This window comes from Cricetulus griseus (genome assembly GCF_003668045.3).
Source record: "Cricetulus griseus strain 17A/GY chromosome 1 unlocalized genomic scaffold, alternate assembly CriGri-PICRH-1.0 chr1_0, whole genome shotgun sequence".
NCBI classification, from domain to species: domain Eukaryota; kingdom Metazoa; phylum Chordata; class Mammalia; order Rodentia; family Cricetidae; genus Cricetulus; species Cricetulus griseus.
Window position 1 is genome coordinate 160,034,003 of NW_023276806.1, and position 24,600 is coordinate 160,058,602.

General features: G+C 40.0%; 1 protein-coding gene across 1 annotated transcript in view; it reads left to right on the forward strand.

Moving 5' to 3' along the window:
- Fgd6 (FYVE, RhoGEF and PH domain containing 6) overlaps positions 1-24,600 on the forward strand; it is a 122,784-nt gene that overhangs the window by 5,511 nt on the left and 92,673 nt on the right. Inside the window, exon 2 of the mRNA XM_027392647.2 lies at positions 1,214-3,599. Within this exon, the coding sequence (XP_027248448.1) occupies positions 1,214-3,599 (2,386 nt within the window). The remainder of the gene's footprint in view (positions 1-1,213; positions 3,600-24,600) is intronic.

Sequence of the window (24,600 nt, forward strand, 5' to 3'; positions counted from 1 at the left end):
ATTTTAAGACTGTTTTATAAATAACCTTTTTAAAAATTAAGTATTAGATTTTGTTGAAGAAGCTACTTTAAGAAGTATAAGATAAAACATGTTTGAACTCAAGTCCCCATGGGGAGCATGATTGACAAGTAGAAGATCCTGAAGGAACTTAAAAAAAATATAGTTTCTGTGTATCATTTTTAGATTTATTAGGGTCTTTAAAAAAGATTTGTTTTGTTTTGTTTAGATGTGTTTCTGTTTGAGTATATGGTCAGATTTGAGCGAAGGTGCCTGTAGAGGCCAGAAGAGGGTGTCACATCCCATTGAGCTGAAGTTACAGGTTGTTGTGAACTTCTTGATGTGGGTGCTGGGACCGAACTCTGCCCTTCATGATTGAACTTTGCCACAGAGTCATCTTATTATGGTCCTCTATGTGAAGCTATTGTAAAGTTCATATAGGCTAAGAGCAGGCCTGTACAAATGCAGTATTGTATAATAGGAGTTGATGAAATACTTGACATGTAATGGTGAGGAAGAGTTGCTGCACCAGAACTTGTGGTCATCCTTTAAGGCTGGGCTTGATGATGCAGCTGTAATTCCAGCACTCAAGACACTGTAGCAGAGGGATATGAGTCCGAGACCCACTGGGCTTACATAATGAGAACCCTTGCTCAGAGAAACAACACACAACTGGTGAAGGATAAAAGATATGGTCAGTCACCCATGGGAGATGAAAGGAATACAGATGTACAGATTGTATGTTCAGATGTTGTTTGATCTGGGGCCAGGCCTGGGCATGTGACAAAGCTCTATGAAGATGTCATGAAATTCCCAATTGATCGTTCAGCCTTGTTATGAACCTCAATTAATACCAAAGAATTTACTTTCATTTTTTTGTTTTTTTTTTGTTTATTGGTTTTTTTTTTTTTGAGGGGGTAGAAAATGTCTGGTTAATTTTCAGAATGTTTTGGGGGTTCTGTCAGGCAGACATTTTTTATAACAGGCCATCACACAGATATTGTCTGTATCACTGAACAGTGCTGCTATAATCTCAGCATTAGAAAGAAAGGCATTGAGTATGGCTGTGTGTCTGAGACTAGCCCAAGCTATGTTGTAGATACCAAGTCAGACAGGATTGCATAGCAAGACCTTGTTACAGAAAACAAATAAAAACAGGAAAATGTCATGTGTTTTCATATCCTCTTGTGTCTAATTATTATATTTTCCTTTCTAGAGCTTAAGAAGCCACCATTGGCTCCCAAGCCAAAGTTAATGGGGACAAATAACAAGCCACAGCCCCCTCCCATTGCACCTAAACCAGATATCATGAATGCTAGTGTTCCACGGTTAACCCAGAAAACCAAGCCGACAATTGCACCAAAACCAAAAGCCCTGACAAACTCAGTTGTTCAAGACATCAAGCAGTCACCTTCAAAGAAGATCCCTTTGAACCTGGGGGAACGGGAGCCAGAATTACCGGAAAGCACGGACAAGTTTAATTGCAAAGATGTCAGGGATCCACACAGTGATTATATTTTACCAACGTGTTCCTGCAGTTCTGGGTGTATTCAGGAGCCTGGGAGTAGAGAAAGTCTATGTGCAAAGCAGCTTGTTTTAGAGCCTCTGGGAATGAAAGACAATTTAGGGAATAATAAAAATGGTGAGTCCTCTTTAACTGCAAAGAGGGGGACTAAGTGGGATTCAAGTGGTGAAAAGGGCCAGAGCCAGAGTGGAGTTATTTTAAAGGCAAGCATCTTAGAAGAGAAGCTCAAAGAGGTTTTAACACGACAGCAATCACCTTGTAGTTCCCCGAGGAAGCACAGATCTCCATACAACACAGAAATGAATGGCGACTATAGTTGCAGCAGACAGATCAGAATTGAATTTGCAGATCTGTCCCCTTCCCTGTCCAGCTTTGAAAAAGTTCCTGCTCATCATAGCTGCCAGCTACAGCTCCCTAGGGATGAATCTCAAAATCTCGAGACTTGTCACACTGGCAACTCTAAGAGCAATAGTCACTTTCATTCATGTGAACTAAATGACAGAAAGATGTCTTCAGATGGAACTAGTAAAAAGACAGAGGTCACAGATCTTGGCCCTTTAGAAATTCACTTATTACCCTATACCTCAAAGTTTCCAACTCCCAAGCCCAGAAGGACACACACCGCTCGTCTGCTTCGCCAGAAGTATGTAGATACTCCTAGTGAAAGTACCGAAGAGCCAGAGAATTCAAACAATGGCTCTTCTTGTCTCCTTGAAAATAGTTTGAAAAACAATCAAGTCAGTGTTCTTCATCAGGTTTTGTATAACCAGGGACAAGTGGACAAAGTGAAGCCAGCAAATAAAAGGGCAGTGACTAGTGATTCCAAGAGTGACAGACAAGACTCAGTCAACTCACAGAAAGCTGTGCGTCATGAAACGTCTTCCTCTGAAAAAGTGGCACCTGTTCTAGATGCAGACTCTATTTTGGGTCCTGACAGCACAGCAGAAGATGTTTCTGGGATGTTACCTGCTGTGGACAAAGAGATTAGTTTTATACAATGCAATACTCAGTCTGAGAGCTTGCCTAAGCAAGTCAAATTATCCTGCACTGAACACCCGCCAACTACCTGTAATGTGGAATTGTCTGTTCCTCAAATACAAAAGGAACCTTCCTCTAAAATTGTTCCCAAAAAACCTCAAAGACACAGCTTGCCCACTGCAGGAGTGCTTAAGAAGGCTGCTTCTGAGGAACTTGTAGAAAAAAATTCTTATTCTTCAAGAAAAGCAACAAATTCAGAGAAAGGCTTAGAAAGAAATCACTTTCAACATTTGGGTCCCTCAAGCCGTGGTATATCATCATCATCTTTTGATACGCCTAACTCAACTTCAGAAAAGCCAGTGTGGAAATTACCTCATCCCATTTTACCTTTTTCAGGGAGCCCAGAATCCTTGAAGCGTGTCACTTTATCCTTGAATAATGAGCCATCTATTTCCCTAACCAAGCCAAGAGCAAAATCATTATCTGCTGTGGATATGGACAGGTGTAATAAACCTTGCAAAGAACTTCCAAAGAAAACTTCTTTTAAAAAATTGATTAATGTGAAACTTTCTATTGGTTTCATAAAGAGTGACTTTCAAAAATTTAGGTCAAAAAGTTACCAGCAAGCGGATGTCACAACAGGACATCTGCTCAGTAGAGAGCCAAAAAAGCTTGAAAGTGATTGGCAGGGTTTAGTGACAGGAGAAGAAAAGAGAAGTAAACCCATAAAGGCATATTCTGCAGAAAACTGCAGCCTGGAGTCTCAAAAGGTAAAATCTTGGGGCCAGACCAGTGCAGCTAATGGTCAGAGAGCTGAGTCTTTGGATGACCAGCTGCTCTCCAGAGACTCATCCTGTCAGGTGTCTTACAAGTCTAGTACAAGTGGCTGTGTACCAGAATATGAAAATGTATGCCATTATGAGGAGATACCAGAGTATGAAAATTTGCCCTTTGTTACGGCTGGAGGGAAAACTCCAGAGTTGGGATGGCAGAATTCCAGCAGTGCGGAGGACACTGATGCAAATTTGTATGAAGTTGAAGAGCCCTATGACGCTCCAGATGGCCAGCTGCAACTTGATCCTAGACATCAGCCTTCCAGGTAATACATAGGTGTCAGCTAGACCTGCACTTTTGCATGCATCATTGTAATTAGCCTTCAACAACTCTGTGATATAGACTGCAGAGGAAAATCACTTATTGAGGAACTGATTGAGGAAGTGTAGATGAAAGCAGTTCTGTATTCAAACTCTTTGTCATACAATTGGAATGGGTATTTGCATGGCAAGCTTATAGTACTTTGTTTAGTAGCCAATCCAAAGACTTCAAATAGTAGCAATATAGTTACTACAAGGATGGCCTAGACGGTCCCAGGGTCCGCATGCACCAACGAAGAACCTTTGGCAGGAAATTAGTTAATTCAATGAGGTTTATGAAATTATGAAATATGTGATTTACATAAAGTGCTATTGTTGGAATACCCTGCATCTACCAATCTTGCTATTTTACAAGCATTATTTTACTTGCTGACTTCAGGCAATAACGGGGAAATTCAGGAAACGGTTGTCTTCCTCCTTTTGTGTATGAGCAATCTATTCCGTCTCTCTTACTGCGATTTTACTCATCTTCAGTGGCTCAGCTTATCAGTCCCAGGCTTCATGGAGTGGTGGTAGTAGGAAGTATTTCCTTCCTACTCTGAACTCCCTATTATCCAGTGCTGTCCTTGCATTTTGTATCTCAGTCTTACTTACGGCATATTGTTTATTGATGCATCTGATGTTCTGTGTTTAGTTTTTTAAAAAGTATTTACTAATCTTTGACAATTGCATACATATTATGTATGTATTTTTGTCATTTCACTCCCATTACTCCCCTTCATCCTGCTCTGCTCCCACTGACCCCTTTCTTCTTCCCAAGAAGACCCCTCCCCCCTTATTTTCATGTCCTTTTGATTTGTGTGAGCCTTGTTTTTGTTTGACCTATTAAATTTAATTACTGTTGCTTCAATGGGTGTGAGTGAATAGGGAGTTATTTACCGGAGCATAGACACCTTAACAGTGGAGTGGCTACACATTGAAGAAAATGGTACTCAGTTTTAAGTGTCCTGAAGAGTTCTGGTTCTCTCTTTTTATTCTATATATGGACAAACAAGGAGCCTAGTAGGCTCTTTAGGTGTGGAATGAGCACAGGCAAGAAGGCGTGGAAAGGAGGCAGAGGAATAAACCCCATTTTCCTTCTCCCTCTGTGATTGCAGAAGTAGCCTTTGCATTACATTTGCAGTGTTTCTTTTGTATCATGAAGTCTTCAGATTATCCTTAGGTTGCAAACATAGTCTTTAAGAACTCAAGTCTTAAAATGTGACTTGTAGAAACATACCGAGTGCAAAGTGGGACTCCAAAGGAGGGGGTGGGAATTTGTGGGTGAGTTAAATAGATAAAATTGTCAAGCAAATCATTTTGAGTTATGTTAATTTTCACATGCTCTCAGGGCGTTTTTCTTTATCATCATCTTTACCTTTCCTCTTTTTACCTGTAAAAGGCTCCTTAGTTCCCTTGCTTATTTTTTCTCACAGCTGATGCCAATTTGTTTCTACGTCTACTCCTAATTGTAGGCAAAAACCTCTTCCTTAGCGTAAATTTTTTGACAAACTTGGCATCCAACTATTTGAAGAATTTATCTGTTTTCATAGTGTGGCATTCTTTCTACCCATGAAGCAATTTATTGGTATTTTAAACATGCTATTGCATGTTATTTATGTATGTGTATGTGTGCACATGTGTGTGATTAGTTTGGTTTGTTTCTTCAGATACTCTGCTGTCCTTAGCTGTGACTATTTTTTCTTGTAATGGGAGGCTTGACCCTTGGGGTTTGTTCCCTGATGGATTTCAGCCCTGAGGCTTTACCACTATCTCTGATGTGGGTTCTTCACTTCTGGAACTTGTTTGTCTGGTCTGCTGTTGGCTTGAGGGAAAGCAGTTTGGAGGGACTACTGTAGATGGCCAGCTAGTGTAGCTGGTCAGGTATTCCTAAGGAGGGTTCTTTCTGGAGACACAGGAAGCCAAGGGTGGTACTGGATGGGCTGCAAGCTGTCAAGGACAGCCTGGTGAAGGTCGGGCAACTTCTGCTTTTGATGTTCTTGTTCCACAGAAAGTTTTGTTTAAGGTATGAACAGGGAGTCCCCAATGAACCTTGAGAAACCTAAAATGTACCAGCTGAAGCCAAAGCTTTAAGCCATAGAGCCAGACTCAGGCCTGAGAGCTTGTTCCTGTTGTAAACAGTTGACTAGTCAAAGAAAGCAAAATGCAAGCCTTCAATGAGGAGGACCCCGGCAAAGTGAAATGAGGTAAATGAGAGACTGAGAGCTGAGAAGATTCAAGTGGAAATCCTGAAGGAATGTCTGTTTGCTGAAAATGTAGACCTGTGCCTTGGAATAATTAATTCAAAATGCAGGATCCTGGCTGGGCATGTAGTTTAGCAGTCTAGTACTTACTTGCCTAGCATGTTCAGATTTTCTTTGAGAGTCATCAGGAAAGTGTTTAACAGTGTCTTGGGCCTCAGGGAAGGGAATCTGGGTCTTCTCTAGGGCTCTGGGTTAGAGTGTCACTATCGTTAGAGTCTGGATATTTAAGCAAGCAAAATTTTGGATAAGTAAATCTATTTGGTTCTCTCAGAGGTATCCATCCCAATGGTTACCTTCTTTAAAACATAGATATTTCATAAATCTGAATATTTACAAGACTATAATAACCTATTTGTCATTTATCAGGGAATATTTAAATGGTAGACTGTCCCAAATTCTTATTAGGTTATAGCCTTTTAGACTGTTAACAAAATTGTAACTCATTTTTTTCCCCAAAGAATGGTATTGGAAATAGAGGTAAAGGGTTTTAATCCCCAACTCAAACTAAGAGTTACCCTCTGCTCCAGGTGAACTTAATTTTTCTTTAATTATTTTTGCTTGAGACAGGGTTTATCTTTGTAGCCCTGGCTGTCCTAGAACACACTTTTTAGATCAGACTGGCCTCGAACTCACAGAGATCCGCCTACGTCTGCCTCTGCCTCCGGAGTACTGGATCAAAGTTGTGTGCTGCCACTGTCTGGCCCAGGTGAACTTTCTGTTTGATCCTATGAGATGTAGGCCGTGGCTGGGGCTGGAGTATTGACCAGTGTGGGATTGAGCACCCATTGCCTCAGAGGACTAGCTGGCGACCCTGTAGGTTTTGTGGTGAAGTGACAAATGAGGAATGAGGAAATTAGGGGTCAGGGCTGAGTATGCCGTGAGGGATGTTGTTTAAGCACCATGAGTGATAAGGAGGGAAGGGTGGGGTAGCTGTTTAGTAAGCAAAGGATTTCTTTACTTCCTTTTCTTTTATAGTGTCTATCCCTTCTCTTTTCCCTACCATTTTCCTCTGAAAATTGAGTTTTTCTGACCACAGGCAGGAGTGAGTAGTCAACTAGAGAGAAGGGGAGAGGGCAGAGAGGTACTGGGAAGCTTCAGAGTAGGAAGGATGAATGAAGAGACGAAGGTGAAGGAGTGAGGAAGAGGGCTTCTCCTGGGTACAGAAGCATAAGCCCTGTGTGTCCCCATTTGCCTATTGCTTTTGTGTCTTAAGTATAGTTTCACTGGAAGTAGGATGTGTGAGTCACTCTGGGATATTCTAGCATTTGGGGCAGTCGTTTTGTTTATTTTGTCTTTTTGAAGACAGGATTTTAGTCCAGGATAGCCTAGAACTCTGAATAGCCCAGGCTGGCCTCAAACTTGCACCCTTCCTGCCAAAGCACCTCCCTACCTGTGGAGTGCTGGGATGTTAGGATTATAGGCATGGCTCAGCACTCAGGGCTGGGGTAAAACCTCTCCCCAAATTGTTCCAGACATCACAAACCCTGAAACAGTTGACGGGCAACACATGTCTCTGTCCTTCTGGGTACAGATGGCGAGTTTTCAGCTACTGCTTTTGTTTCGGGAGCTTGATTTCATAGAGAAGGTTGTACAGTTCCATCATTGATGTCACCCACCTATAGAATGATCTGGAAAGTAATAACAATCAATTATTAGAATTTCCCTTTGAAACTGAAGCAGAGTTCTTGATTCTGAGAAGAAAACTTTCCCTGGAGACGTTCCAGATTTTTCTTGTGATCTTTTGGTTTGTTTTTACAGGCATTTAAAAACTGGCAATTGGATTTTTCTAAGTAATCTAATAAGGCCCCTGGTTACTTTTTAAATGGATATTAGGCACAAGTACAATCAAAGTCTAATGGGTATTGCAGATCACCTTGGGCTGGGGTGCAACTCAGGAATTCAGTACTCGACTAGTGTACATGAGATCCTAGGTCCAGTCTTCAGTACGACAGAAACAGAGGCAGCCTGACAGATGTGGTGGCACCTGAGCCAGCATATTTAAAGTAGACAGGCTCAAACTTGGCTTTCAGGAGCTGGTGGGCTTTGTTTTTACAGCCGTGGAAAGGGCATGTCAATGGGACTTCAGAGGGAGAGGTGACAGACTGAATTGGAAGTAGGATTAGAAATGTGAATTGTTCTTCAAAACTGCCCAGAAGTCCCAGTCTCAGTAAATTTGCATTTATAGTTTGGATTAAAAATAAACTAAATAGATTTAAGAATAATTTGGAGAGATGGCTCATTGGTTAAGAGCACCAGCTGTTCTTCCAGAGAACCCGGATTCAATTCCCACGTGGTAGCTCACAACTGTCTGTAACTCCAGTTCCAGGAGATCTGGCACCCTCACACAGACATACATGCAGGCAAAAAAACCAATCCACATAAAAATAATAATTATTTTTTAAAAAGAATAATTTCTTTTTCAGTAATGTATATAATTTCATTCCTGATGAAGACTTAAAACTATTTTTGGTTGGTTGTTTCTGCCCATGTTAAACATGGGACTGGGCTTAATAGACTGCCCAATAGCTTCTGGCATCTGCACTGTAGATGGGCAGACCTGGCTTAGCAGACATCTGATCGTGTATACCATCTACTGGCATTGTTGAATTTTAATAATGTGATTAAACAATAAATGAGTAAATTATAAATTAGTTGGACCAATGAGCAATTTCTATGTTGTCATGCACAGATAAGGTCATACACAACTAGAAGGTTGGGACGCATAATATCTCAACAGCAGCCCTTTCCTGTGAGTTATTTTTAGTATCAGGAAATATCAAATATTTGTATGCCTCTTTAACCTTGTTTCATAGTCACACAGTTCTGGCAAGTCTGTTTGTTTACATACTTATCCTATATTTGACACTGTGGCTAGAAGAGTTGGATTTTATCTCTACCCAGTAAACATTTCCTTTTTCTTTAAAATAAATATTAGGAATTAGTAAATTATACAGTCATATCCAGCCATATTTCATTGGTTTTTTTCCCTCCCCTGTCAGATGCCTGCTTTTGAGTAGTTGTGTGTCTTATACTCATTATGTAGTCCAGGCTGGCCTCAAAGTCAGGATCCTTCTGCCTCAACCTCTTGAGCTCTGAGGTTATGGGTGTATAGCATTGTCATACTCAGCTTACTTTTAATACACACACACACACACATATTTGTTTTTGTTTTTTGAGACAGGGTCTCTCTGTGTAGCTTTTGGAGCCTGTCCCAGAACTCACTCTGTAGACCAGGCGGTCCTTGAACTCACAGAGATCCAACTGCCTCTGCCTCCCAAGTGTTGGGATTGAAGATGTGCGCCACCCAGCCCAGCTATTATTTGTTTTTTAACACTTTTAGAAGTGTGTTTTAGCTGGAGATTTAAGAAAACCCTCCTGTACAAGTGCAAGTGTGTGTGTGTGGATATGGTGTTCATGTGGTACAAGCATGTGAGAGTGTTACTATGGTATGTATTCATGTGGAGGTCAGAGGACAACCTCTGGTGTCAGTTCTCACCTTCCACCTTTTGAGACAGGATCTCTTGGTTTTTCACTGCTTCAAATGCTAGTGAACATAAAGCAAGTGGACCTGGAAGGTTCCAGGGAGTCTCCTGCTTCTGCTACCACCTGTGTCAGCATAGGAACACACTGGGATTACAGATGAGCACATTACTTCGTCAGCTTTATGTGAGTTCTAGGCTTTGAACTCAGGCCTACAGCTTGTGTGGCAAGCTTACCCATTGACCCATCTCTCCAGCCGTTTATGTTTTTCAATTAAGAATTGAGTCATGGGAAGCCAAGAAGGCTCAGTGGCTAAGAGTATTTACTGCTGAGAGGTATCAGAGTTCAGTTCCTAGAACCTGTCAGATGGCCCCCAGCTGCCTATAATTCCTGCTCCAGAGGATTGATTACCCTCTTGTGGCCTCTGTAGATGTGTGGCATACAGTCATACAAACACAAATTAAAAAAAAAAAAAAACTAAACAAACTCAGCAATGGAAAACAAATTATTTAGCTGAGAAATTATAATGATTCCTTTATTAATTTAGTTTATCAATGCTATAGTGTTATTTTTGCCACTTTTCATTGCATTTCTTTCAAATTTTACATACTTTTTTCTGTCGTGCCTTTTTTTTAACTTTTAATTTTTAGATTTTTAGTTTTATGTGTATGAACATTTTACATATATATATATATATATATATATATATATATATATACCATGTGCATGCCTGATACTTATAGAAGTCAGAAGATTGCATCAGATCTGGAACTGGAGTTACAGATGGTTGTAAACGACCATATGGGTGGTGGGAATTGAATCTGGGTCCTCTGTAAGAGTGAATCTTAACCACTGAGCCTTTTCTCCAGCTTACCCCCGACCCTCTTACACTTTTTAACGAATTAGGCTAGTTACCTGACTCCTGTTCCATTTTTCCTACTCTAAAAATATCCCTTCTGAGTTGCAAACATTTTAATAGATTTGGTTCATTCACATGTTGATAAAGTGCTTATCTTTACCTATCAGAACCTCAAAGAATTACATATGCCAACTGGGCATGCCTGTAATTCCAGTACTTGGGAAGTACAGGCAGGAGGACCTGGAGTTCTGAGTCATCCTGAGCTACATAATCAAGGCCCTATCTCAAAAACAAAACAAAACAAAATTTTACAGGGCTGAGAAATGGCTCAGCGGTTAAGAGCACTGACTGCTCTTCCAGAGGTCCTGAGTTCAATTCCCGGCAACTACATGGTGGCTCACAACCACCTTGAATGAGATCTGGTGCCCTCTGCTGGCATTCAGGCAAAAGACTGTATACATAATAAATAAATAAAATCTTTTAAAAAAATTTACAAACACTTGGGGAAACAAAGAAAGAAATCTGGTCACTGGCACTTTTGCCTTGCCCACAAGTTCATTTTGGGAATACTTCCCCAGGATTGAAGTCAGAAACCAGTGTTGTAAAGTAGTCTTACCAAAATGATCATTCTTACTTTGTGAAATCGAGGTCCCATAGATTTCACAACACTTGGGAAGAAGTGGAGAAGATGAGCATGGCCTGCAGGTCCCTACGTTGTTTGGGAGAATTTCAGATCCAGGGTCTGGTTTGTACAGAAATCGATGCACGTTTTCCCCTTTCAGGAATTCCTAAGTAACAACTATGCTTGTGTGTGACTTTTGTAGTCTTTCTGTGTTCTTGCACCGTTAAAGACGGTGCTTAAATTTGTTATCTTTTTCCTGGAATTACAGAGACCATTTGTTAGAGAGAGCCCTTTTGGATCAAGTTAGTATGATGTTTATATTAGCGCATTTGTTTCAATGCCATTTTGGTGGGGAGTATAGTTGAGTCCGGCTTTACTCTGTAGTTGCTGACTGGCCTGTAATTCCACTGTGGTAGCCCAGACTGTCCTTAAACTTGCTGCCATCTTCCTGCCTCTGTTTCTTCTGTACTGTGTGATCCATGGTGCCTGGATTTAGGAAAATTGTAAAAGTAGGGCTAGAGACATAGCTCAGTTGGTAAAGTGTTTGCCTGGCACAGGCCCTGGGTTTAATCCCTTGCACTGCATAAAAATCGGCATGGTGGTGATGGCTGTAATTCCAACACCCCTGAGGTAGAAACAGGAATGGATAAGAATTTCAAGGCCATCCTTGACTATATAACAAGTTCCAGGCTAGCCTGGGCTATATGACTCCCTACCTCAAAAAAACCTTTTATGGTACAGAGAACAGTTTGCATTATAGCACATTTTGGTTTGGGGAAGCTAAGAGGAATTACTGACACTGAAGAAAAAATGCTGAATTCAAAGTAAGTTGAAAGAAGGCATTGTGGCATATTCCTGTAATCAAAGCAGTTGACTGATGGAGGCAGGAAGATTGGGAGCTGAGGGCCAGCCTGGGCTATAGGTAAGACCCTGTTTCGAGAAAAAAAGAGAGATAGACAGAGAAAGAAAGAAGGGACTGCTTACTGTTTTCTTGGTGGTAAGGAAAAATTGCTTTGGTATTGTAATCTGCCGCTGGTCATTTCCTGTTGAATCTGTAGGAAAGACAGTATTTGTAAGTAGTTTTGACATTGTCAAAGATAATTTGTCACAGAAGTTGCAAAAGCAGGCATGGCCGTGTAGCCTGACAGTGAAGTAAAGTGCTATGACTTGATTTCCAGGAAACAAGCGCAGCTGTCCCCTGTAGTTTACCTTTCCCAGTTTCTCAGAATTGTTTTGTTTACATGGATTCTTGTTGGTTCCACTTGAGGGTGAATGGGAGTGTCATTATACCCATTTGTAAAGTGAGCCCTTGAATCCTGTTAAAGTGGTTATATGAAAGTGAGCGATGATGGAACTGTGACTGGATTCGTGGCTGGAGCCCTGATCTTCAAGAGCCCATTTACTGGATCTAGTTTCCTGTTTATCAAGTGTTTTGTTTTCTGCTACAGGAAAAGTTAAATAATAAACACCAAGCAAAAAGAGTTTTCCCCGAATGTTTGAAATAAAAAGAAAAACAAGTGTATTTAGTCTTTTTATGTTTAAGTGGCTACTGCTTGTTCAACTTTTAATGCATGTGGATTCAGTTGAAAACTGAATGTGCTTTGCTTAGATCATTTATTTTGTTAGAATCAGCCTCTTAATATTTATATAGGTGGTCACTCTGGGACATAGCCTGCTATCATTTGACACACTGTAAACAATCATAGATTTACTAGAGCTTTCTGAATTTGTGATGGGTTAGCCTGCAAATCCAAGTCTAGGGACTGGACCAAGAAGGAATGATTTGTACCTCCACCCCTTCCTTTTTCCTAGTCTGCTGATGTATCAGAAGTCAGAGCGATTTTTAATGGGAATCCACAGCTAAGGAGGAGGGGACAGTCAGTTCACCCGCTCAGATTAGGCCATGGGAGGGAACAGAAGAGAGGGGAGACTTGTCTGCAAATCCAGGTATAGTTTTCGGTCTGGCAAAAGATTCTGATGTTTTAGTCTGTCAGGAGTTTGGGGGTAAGGAAACTATTGAGGAGCCTTTTTTTTTTCCCTTTTATTTCAAATCAAATAGTTTGAAATAAATTAATTATACCTTTTAGTAGTTCTAGGTTAAATATACTCATAGACTTACTCCATTTTATAACTAAAGGAGTCATTACAAAGCTTCTTTATCGGTTTCTTCGCTTACTGATAAAATCAAAACCTTAGCAAGACTCACAGACTTTCCCCTAGCAGGATGATGAGAAATGTTAAGACCAGGGCTCCAACCTGAAGCTCTAGAACTTCCTTCCTTTTCTCATGTTGGTGGAAGCCTTACAGGGAAAGTCGGGATTTAGAAAGCTCACTGGTGCAGAGATTGAGCCTGACTTGCATCATTGCTCAGTTCGGTTGTGAAAGATACTATTACCTAGTTAAGAAGGAGGGCTGCGCCAGAAAACAGAATTACATGACTTGCTGTGTTTGAAATGGACCAAGAAGGCAAATGTTTGAATTAAGCAGGCTCTTCTAGTGTGCGATTCTCAGGGAGAGCTAGAGGGTGTCTTACTATGTTGCCTAGGCTATGACTCCTACACTCAAGTCATCCTCCTGCCTCAGCCTTAACATACCACTAAGCCTGGCTCAAATATGTAAAGATGCCTGGTGCTGCTAACATATGTTCACAATATTTTCTTTCCTTATACTGCCTGACTCTTTGAATCCTTCCTCTGCCAAATCAGAACCAGAGTGTCTCAAGGACTAGACATGCTTTCCACATCAGATACTGCAGATTTGGTGGGTAACCAGAGTACCTCCTATCATTTCTGATAGGCTGACCATGATGGTAGAAGCTCTTGCATGTGTGACTTAGTCATTATTGTTCCGCAAGATAGATCCTTTTATAGATGAGGAAACTAAGTGACTGGTCCAAGGACATGCAGACAGTATGTAGATAACCAACTATTGAACGAGTTCTGATCCCATGCCATACTGAATCAAATCCTAACGTCTTCATGTTATTCTTCACTCTTAGCCATGGTTTTGCATTTTATTATGCTTAATACTGGTAGAGGACTGTGTGGACTTTTATCCAGGAGATACAAAGGAAAAATAGTCCTGTTCCAAATCTATTCATAATTAATACCCAGATTTTTCAAGCAGGAAGAACCCAGTGATTGCTATATTCATGGCCAGGCAAGAGATGCTTCAAATTTTGGAAACTGAAGTATATCACATCTTCATTTGGTCTGTTTAGTGGTGGCCACCACTCAAAGCAAGTTGTGTGGTTTCTGTCACTTGCTAGTTAAGTATGGTCCATACTTGCTAGTTAAGTAATGACCATTCATGACATAGAAAGCATTATGCATGACTTATATTTATAATATATAATACTTTTTTTTAAATTTAGACAAGGTTTTCATGTGTAATAGCCCTGTCTCCCTGGAACTAGCTTTGCAGAGCAGTCTGGCCTTGAACTCACAGAGATCTGTCTGCCTCTGCCTCTTGAGTGCTGGGATAAAAGGTGAGTGCCACCACCACCCAGCTGTAATACTTGCTTCATTATAATCTGTTATTTTATGTTCCTCATTCATGCTATCAGATCTTTTTTTTTTAACCTCCAATGTTCTCTCATTTAATAATGTTAATCACTATTTATAGATTTCCCCAAAGTAAATAATTTTATAATACTAAAATACCTTATGTAATAAGATTATATTCCCTCCTCTTTTTGAGGCAAGACCTTATTATGCAGACCAGACTGGCCTCAAACTTTTGACCCTCCTGCCTCAGCCTCCCAGGCAGTTGCAGCTGTTATCTTTATCTAGCACCAACATCCTTATCTTAATGAGAAAATGGGGTTTAACGGTAGGGCATTTCTCCCAGAGAGGTAGGTGGTGAATAGATGATGAAATCAAAGATCTATTTATTTATTTAAGAAAACAAAGATTTTGTTTTACTTTCTGAAGATTTTGGGACCTGTGAAGGATTTTAAGACCTGAACATTGGGTGCAGATGTGTGTTCAGTCGGGTTAGATACAGAGATGCTCCTAGACAGAACTGCTGGCATTATTGCTAGGCTACTATGTAGGTCAGTCACTAACCTTGTCCCATTGTAGCCTTGCTGCTTTTGCCACTAAGATGCCACTTTTTGATGTATTTTGTTTTCCTCTCTTTTTCTCCCCTTGGCATATCAGGTAGAAACTGACTTAAGTTAAATCAACCTGATTGTGTGTGTGTGTGTGTGTGTGTGTGTGTGTGTGTGTGTGTGTGTGTGTGTCTGTGTGTGTGTGTGTGTGTGTGTATGTGTGTTGAGGGCTCAGTCATCTATCCCATTGTACCTCTTCATTTGGCATGGTTTATCCTGCCGAGGCTCAAGTAACTATAGTTTGTCTCGTTGGCTCAAGTAACTATAGTTTGTCTCATTTTAAACACATCAGTGTCATAACTCACATTTAAATTACCTCTGTGCACACCTCTTGGGATTTTTTATACTATTTGCATACTTTAATTACTGTGCTAGTTGTAACAGGTTTTTCTAAAGTAAGCTGGGTAAGACTGGCTATACAATTAGGTAGATACAGGTACATGAAAGTATGCAAACTATTTCATTTAAAAATACCCAGTAATTCAGACTTTCAATGGATTTGTAATGTTTTCTCAATTTAAACCAAATTAAAATCTACCTAGAATGGCCACATGGTTGTTAGCTTGGTGGTCAGAGTGTTTCCTTTAAAGGAAGGGCGTGTGAGTAGGGACCTGCAGTGTTTAGCCTGCTGGTATAGACAAATACATGTGTTGTTTCACTGCCTTGTGGAGCTCACTTCCTGCCTCTCTTGTTCTCCCACATTTCATGTGTTAAGGTAGAGTGGAAAGGGAACAAAGATGAGCTGCTGTTCTGGCCTTTGGAAGGACCTGATAAGCTCCTGTGTCCTCAATCTGCAGGTAGTCTTGGATGTCTAGATTCCTGCCTAATGACAGTTGATTTCAGAGGTCTTTGGTTCTCATGTAACCATAGTGACATTTTCACTGCTAATAGGGATCCTTTCAGGTGATCCCCCTTTCCCCTTAGCTAATCTGATAGAGACAGTTGGACTTTTAGATTTTATTTGTTAGACTTTCCTAGTAACATAAATGAAATTCATAGTGAAATGTAGTTTTTTATTTATTTTTTTTTTTTGAGACCATCTTGCTAAGTAGCCCTAGATGGCCCGGAATTCTATGTGTAGAATTTACAATGAATCAGTGGACCTGGGTTATGTTTTACTTTAATGGAAATTAAGGCAGCCCTTTAATTCCAGCACTTGATTTGCAAAGACCAGCAAATCTATTGTGAATTTGAGGTTATCCTGATCTACATATCAAGTTCTAGGCCAGCCAGGGCTACAGAGTCAGACCCTTTCTTTAAAACAAACAAATCAACCAACCAACAAACAAAATTCTCTGGGAGATCAAGAATCATAGAATTGCCTCCTGTTATACCCATACTTTAGGTAGCTCTTAGCCTAAAGAGATGTTTTATTTTTGTTCATGGAAAATTTTATTGATACAATTATAGATTCAAATGAAATAAATAATAGAGAGGGACAAGCTAAGCATACTTAACTGTGGTCCCTTAGTGGCAACATTTTATACAGCCTTGTGAAAATATCACAACCAGAAAGTGACGTTGATAAAATTCCTTGAGGTTTAGATTTCCCCAGATTCTGTTCTTGCCTTTAAAGCCACACACACCTCTGTCACCTCTCTCCCCAATCCCTGGCAACTACTAATCCATTTAAAACATTTCCACCATCCCAGTAATGTTATATAAAATGGACCATGCAGGATACAACTTTATGGTATTGGCTTTTTCTTTTTTCATGCACCATGCTCTCTGTAGGTCCGTCTAAACTGTATATATCAATAGGTCTCTTTTTTAAAAATATTATTACTGGGGAGTATCTGAGTGAAGTGATACCCAGGCTGGTTTTACTGTCTGGCTCTTGCAACTAAAACAATATTGAACTAAAACAATTTCTTTGGGTTCAGGTTTTTGTGTTGCTACCCATTTTCATTCCCTTGGATAAATCTCTAATGGTACATTTATTTAATTAACATTCAGTTTTATAAGAAATTATCAAGCCCTTTTTGAAATTTTACTTTTCATTAGTGTATGTATATGAGGGGTGTGTGAGTGTGTGTGTAAATACCTGTCATAGAGTGCTTGGGGAGGGCAGACGACAGCTTTGTGTTTGGTTCTCTCCTTCCACCTTTACATGGGCTCCAGAGAGTGAGCTCAGGGTCTTCCCTAGCTTGTCAACCCAGAAATTATCTAACTCTTTTTCCAGAGCAAGGGCACCATATTACTTTTCTAGCAGCACTATATGGGTATGCGGGAGGGGGGGATCCAGTGTTTCAGCATCCTGGCTAATTGTAGGTGACTATTAACTGTTTTCTGGTTTTTAGATTGTGATATGTGTACAGTGGTGTCCCATTGTACTTAGTTTGCATTTCCTTGATTTCCTTGGTGGCTGATGATGTTGACTGTCCTTTTCATGTGCTTGTCATCTGTATGTACATTTAAGCAAAATCACTGTTTCTTTTCTTTGTGTTTTTATTGGTGCTGTGTGTAAAAACCCTAGGAGGGCCTTTCTTATGCTAAGCAGATGCTGACCATTAAGCTACATTCCAAGCTGTCCCTGTCACCGTGTGTGTGTGTGTGTGTGTGTGTGTGTGTGTGTGTGTGTGTGTGTGTGTGTGTGAGAGAGAGAGAGAGAGAGAGAGAGAGAGAGAGAGAGAGAGAGAGAGAGAGAGATTTTCTAATGAGAGTTCTGGTTTATTTTATGATTTGTGTTATTATTTTATGCAGCTCAGGTCTGAAGCTCACCATCTTCCTTCCCCAGCCTACTAACTGTTGGGATTACATTATATATCCAGCTTAGTTCATTATTCTTATTAAGATTTACTTTGCTGTTAAACCTCATTGGTACCTCACTTGCTACAGAATAAAATTCTAGTTAAGTATATCAGACCATTTGTGTCTGATCACAGCTTTCCTAGTCTCATAATCTTATTACCCAAGTACAATAATCTAACCGGGCCTGTTCCCCCTTACAGCTTTGTTACACTGTCCAATAAACTCTTTACCCAGACATTATTTCTTATCCTTCTAGACTTAATTCAGTGTTATCCTTTAGTGTGTATTGTGGCTTACTCTTTGTCATTTTTTTAAAAGACAGGATATCATGTAGACTAGGTTGGCCTTTGACTTACTGTGTACCAGAGGATGACTCCAACCTCACATTCTCTTGCCTTTACCTCCCAAGAGCTGCAATGACAGGTCTGGGCTACCACACCCTGTCTTGTGCAGTGCTCAATGTTAAACCCTGGGCTTTGTGCCTGCTAGGCAAGCACTCTATTCACTGAGTCATATCCCTAACCCTTCCTCTTCTGATTTGGGAAGAGGAACAGATGCACTCCTACGGGTACTTTGCTTTCTATCCATTTATCCAGTTTTGTTTTTCTTTCCACCGTTTCCTGTTCCTAGCAGTACACTATGTTTATGATTGTGACTCTTTAGAACATGGCCTTCATGACATTGCTTTATCACTAGTGCTTAGAACATCTTCTTGAATGTGGCAGTATATCTTTGTGCATGTGTCTTTGCTCTCTCCCTTGGCATATTGCCTAACATATACTGCTCATACTACAATAAAAATAATAGTGCTTACTGTAATTTTACTATATAACAAGCAGTGCAGGGTACCCTGTTCCCAGGTGTTTAGTGGTTACATAGAAGTAACTTATCATTCTCTTGTAATACTTCATTATATCTTTCTCTACTCACAAATTCGTGAGAATCAGCAATGTGGGAGATTACAAGTACCTTTGTACCATTGGCCCCAGCTGATACTGGCACAAATCTGTGCAAATCAAAGTCAGATTAAATATTACTTTTATTTGTATGAGGTCAGAATCTGACTGCATTTTGAGTAAACGAGTGTTCCACTGACCAGGCTTCCAGAATTCACAGGAAGCACCTGTTAATTTTGGAATGCAGCTACATTGATTGAGAGAGTTACTGCTGTTGACTAAAAGAGTATTCCTTTGGAGAAGAGAAGTTGAGTTAAAAGGTCATTCACGTGTTCATGTTGATATATATAATATATATATATATATATATATATATATAATATATTACTTATTGAGGGGAGCTAAGGGAATAGAGAAAGGGAAGGGAGGGGCAAGAAGAGAAAGGGGGAGGGGAGAGAGAGAGAGAGAGAGAGAGAGAGAGAGAGAGAGAGTCAGAGTCCTGTCTGCCCCTTCAGAAGAGCAGTGGGAAAGAGCTCGTATGTTCATCTTTACCAGTTCCTAGGGAGCATCTGATTATATTGTGGAGTGATTAAACAAGTGTCTGCATCCATCCAACCCCACTCTTCCTCTTCCCCAGAACTCCAGAGAGAAGACACTTTGGTCTGGACCCCCCACACACCCATAGAGCAGTTCCTAACATTGTATTATCTAGATGCTGCATTTCTTTTCTTTTCTTTTTTTTTTTTTTTTAGACTTTTATTTTTTTGGTTTTTTTTTTAAAGATTTTATTTATTATGTATACAACATTCTGCTTCCATGTATATCTGCACAACAGAGGAGGGCACCAGATCTCATACGGGATGGTTGTGAGCCACCATGTGGTTGCTGGGAATTGAACTCAGCATCTCTGGAAGAGCAGTTGGTGCTTTTAACCTCTGAGACATCTCTCCAGCCCTAGATGGCTGCATTTCTTACTTTTCTGTGGCTGTGACAAAGCATCATGACCAAAAGAAACCTAGGGAGGAAAGGGCTTCTTTCATGTCATAACTCTCTGATCCTATTTCATCACAAAGGGAAGTCAGGCAGGAGCTCAAGCAGAAGCCATGGAGAAATGCTGTCTACTGACTTGCTCCCCAAGGCTAGCTCAGTGTGTTTTCTTATATGACCCGGGACCACATGTCCAGGGCTGGACCTGCTCCCAGTGAGATGAGCCTTCCATATCAATCACTGATGAAGAAAAATGCCCCCACAGACTTGCCGAAAGGCAGTCTACTACAGGCATCTTCTCAGTTGAGGTTCCTCTTCTCAGATGACTGTAGCTTGTTTCAAACTGACAAAAAAACTAACCAGGACTGACCTCACGACATCATGTACTACTCAGAAAGTGCAAAGATAATTGTATAACTGAAAAACAAAACAAAAAAATCTGAAGATTGAAGAAATTCATTTTAAATAAGAGAACTGCCTGTGTGTTTTAAATGTCCTAAGAATAGGCAGTCTACATACAGTTTTGGAGTTAGCAAAAGTTTACCAAAATGTCCTATTGAGAGGCATATACACACACATACATACATACATGCAAAACATATAATACATATGCGTTTATACAGTCCCGGGAATGGTCCTGCCCACTTTTATGCTGGGCCATTTCACATCAGTTAAGGTAATCAAGACAGTCCCCCACAGACATGCCAGCAGTAAGTCAGCCTGATGTAGACATCCCTTTTGAAGACCATCTCCAGGTGATTCTAGATTTTGTCAGTTAATAATTAAAAGGACCATTTCGATGTCTTTCCTCTTAATGTTTTAAATATTCTTTCTAGTTCTGGGTCTACATAGTAAGCTCAACCAGCCTACACTACAAAGTGAGACCCTGTTTCCAAAAACAAAAGAAACCACCAAAAAAAAAAAAAAAAAACGATAAAAGGAAGTGAGTTGGAAATTAAAGCCTAGTATACTCAGTACCCAGGGGCACAGGCGAGGAGGGAGGGGCAAGAGTTTCAGGAGAGCCCAGGCTGCAGAAAAAGATGCCTCTCTCAAACAAGCAGTGTGGAGAGAATGTTGGCCCTAACGTTTAGTGAAGAGTATAAATGAAAAGTCAGAAGGGCAAAAACTTTAAGAAATGGTTTTGAACTCATTAACGTACATAAAATCTTATAGTAGGGCAGAATTTAAATATTATAAAAATAAGCAGATGTATAACTGTAGCTAAGTTTGAGAGCTTTTCTGATGCTAGAATTAGTTTAGATATGCCTTTATCTGTGGTTATTATTGGTTAACTGTTAATTCTTTTGTACAATAATAATCTAAAATGAGATCTTAGACTGTTTTTGTCTGTCACTGTATCAGGTTAGCAGATAGGAACTCTAAGAGTGTTGTAGCACATTCAGGAGGGTCAGGAATTCAAGGCAAACAAACCAGAAAGGTAGCAGTTCTAAACATTCTTAATTCTCACTGAGCCTCATACTGTGAAAAAGCAAAAAAGTGTTATGTGAAGCCCTCTGTATCTCCAAGTGAATGTGTTCTGTGTGCCCACTGCAATCTTGTCCCAGTAAGAGTTTCTGTGGGCCACTCTACTGAAACCCTCTGGGTGGACTCCTAGTCAAATCTGTGTTTATGAATGCAGCTTGAAGGAGTTGGTACATGTTTCTACTTTACCATATTATCTGGTGCTCAATTGGAAACATTTCTTCTTTCTTCTGTTTACCCTGCAAAACTTAAAGAATTGAGTGTTCACCTTGGGCTGAGATTGAAGAGCTCTATCTAGTGTACTATACAAGTTCCTTTAGAGACTGCTGTCCATATGCTGAAAATTATTGCTATGATTACTCATAGCAGTGTGGTCTGATTGGTTTGTTGTTGTTGTTTTTCATTTATGAGGAAGACCAAATGGGAATACCTGTCTCCAACCCACCCTGCCTTTGATCTTTCCTTCCCAAATATTAAAAAGGAAATTGTTGTTAATGAGAAATGCTTAAAATAATTGAGATAAGTAAACTTGGGCAGGGAGAATGGAAATTTAAAACAGTGTATATGTTAGTTTAATTGTAAAAATTGTATGGAACATTTTAAATATGTAAAATAAAAGGTCAATATTCTCTTCATTCTCTTGTCCCCGGGGGAAGATTTTTTAAAAATTGTTTTTGTTTTGGCTGGTGGTTTGTTTTTCTCTTCAATATGGAAAGTTTTAGCATAAATGGAAAATTTAGGAGGAGTCAGATTGTCCCTGAGAGTCTATTGTTTGAGGAACAGGGAAAGACTGACTTTGCAGTTTGCTCAGAATCAGAACCTCCTTCCTCTTCCAGGACTGGGCTTAACTCAACTGAGCTACTGGCAGGTTGTAAACAGGGAGGACAGCATGTGCCTGGGCAGAGAGGGCGGTGCTTGGTGCTCCCACCTGCTCATGACTTCTGTTTTTAGAAAGAACAAAGGCGGTTTGTAAATATTCGTGTTTGGAAAGATATCAGCAACTTTGTTGCATTCATGACAGTGGTTTTCAGTGTCAGTCATAGGCCATTTTCTGCTTTTCTCACTCCTCAAAGTGATTAGTTACTCATACAAAGAGGTAAAGAGTGTGCTTAAGAAATAGTGGAATACCTCTTAATGAAACGGTATTTTAGGTTAGTGACTAAAACCCCATTAGAAATAAGAGACAGTATAATTCAAAGCTTGAGGATTTCACTGCACGATTGGTAAGCTACCCAGAAGCGCTAAAATTAAACATGAAGCCCTAGGAGATGTGCTGCAAAACTCGAGACTTCAGTATAGGAAGGGATTCTGCTCAGACAGTTATGTCGGTGGCGAGCAGTTTCACATGGCTGATAATGCAGAGGGACTTCCCAAGTAATTGACCATCCAGTTCTGCATTTGAAGTGTCTGTAGCAATCATTTTTTCCTTTTAGTAGTATAGATAATACTATTAGGAGAGGATCAGAGGTCAGGCAGACTGGATCTCTGTACAGAAGCATTGTTCATGAATTACTTGCATTGATTCATGTAGTCCTCATAGAATTCTATTAGATAGGCCCATTATTTTCTTCATTTTATGAATGAGAAGGCTGAGGCAGAGATAGGTTAAAGACTTACTAAATTTTGTGAAACCAATAAATATGCAGACTGAGACCCAGACACCAGCAGTTTTGGTCCATATACTGCAGACCAGCAAACTTTTCCTTTAAAAGGTCAGTGGGAAATATTTTATATTTGACAGTCCATAACTTTCCTCTTGCAGTTATCCAACTCTACCTATGCAAAGTTGTATAAATATGAGCATTATCTGTCCCAATAAAACTATTTGTGGGCACATTCCTTTGATAACATAAGCTTCATATTGCAGTAGGAAGCAAAGTATCCATGCTTCATATCTAAATACAGATTTTCATACTTCTTTAAAGTGAAAAAAGCTTCAGAGACTGCATTTCAGAATTAAAATTTGATGTTGTATAACATTTTCACATGTCAAATAGTTTTTTTTCCTTTCATCCTTTGAAAGGGTTTGTTTGAGTCTTTTGCTTGCTTGTATGTCTGTGGACCATGTGCATGGGTGGACCCTGAGGAAGTCAGATGAGACATTAGATCCCTTGAAATTGAAGTTATGTGAGCCACCATGTGGGTGCTAGGAGTTGAACCTAGGTCCTCTGCAAAAGTAACAAGTGTTCTTAACCTATTATATGTCTCTCCAGCCCCTCCCTTTTCTTTTCATTTCCCCCCTCAAACCCTTCCATATGCTTCTCCTTAGACTCTTTCAAATTTATGACCTTTTTTCATTAATTGTATATACATACATATATATGTGTGTGTGTTCCTAAATGCATAGATACAACCTGCTTGGTCTGTATAATGTTAATTGTATGCATGTTTTCAGAGCCGATCCTTTGGTATTGTAGAACCAGTTCATGTGCTCCTTCCTGGGGAAGACTGTTATGTTCTCAGCATTCCTTAGTTGCCTGAAGTTCTTTGTGTAGGGTCAAGGCCTCAAGAGCTACCACCCCATTCATTCCCTGTCATCTTATCCAGCTCTTGTTTAGGCAGTCATGTGGTGAGACTTCATGGTTGACTTTCCTAGGAGACACAACCTTAAGCAAACTCCCTCTTCCATTTGCTCTTATCATCTTTCTACTCCTCCCAGGATGATCTCTGAGCCTTAGGTGTAGGAGTTATGCCGCAGATGTATCACTTGAGACTAGGCTCCACAAATTTATCAGAGTAGACCCTGAAGATGAGTTTAAATTGTATTTATTCATTGTCTATTGCATATAATAGATTGCTCACATTGTTTCATTTAACCTTAGTAGCAGGTGGTATTCTTCCAGTTTTATAGCTGAAAGGAATATTTAATTCAAAAGCTTAAATGGATAACCAGTTATATATAGACAAATGAGAGGTGGAACCTGGTTTCAAATACAGGTCTGTTTTGGAGGGAGACAAGTGTTTCCTTTCTCTGTAGAGGACAGCCTCTCTTTTGCTCCTAGACATGTTTGGTGCTGTAAAGAAATGTTTGGGAACCTGTTCTTAGTGGTTCTGTATATCTCCCTGCTTAAGTACATGTTTATTTTTACTTCCTTTACATTTTCCCTGACTCTAGTTTTAGAAGATGTTATCATAGTTTGCTAGAACTGACTGTCAAGCTTTTTTTGAGGGGGTGTTCTCAGAGATTCTAAAAGTAAACAGAGTTAGCAGTGTAGCTAGTGGAAGGTGCTCTGATGTGTAGGATTAACTCCGTGGACTGAGGGATAATATGATTGTCTGGGTGTAATTGAGGACTTTCTTCAGAAACACAAAGAGCAGAGGAGAATTTGGGCTTAACCACTCAGGCCCACCTGACTTGCCCCAGATATCAAGGCAGAAATTGGGCCATAGTTTTTGCCTTTATGCTACTACAGTGGTTTGTACCAAGTCATAATCAAAAGTGTAGTTTGTAGTCACAGTTTCCAAAAGTCTCACCACCTCCCTAGTGGCCACTGGGATTAGTTAGGATTATGATG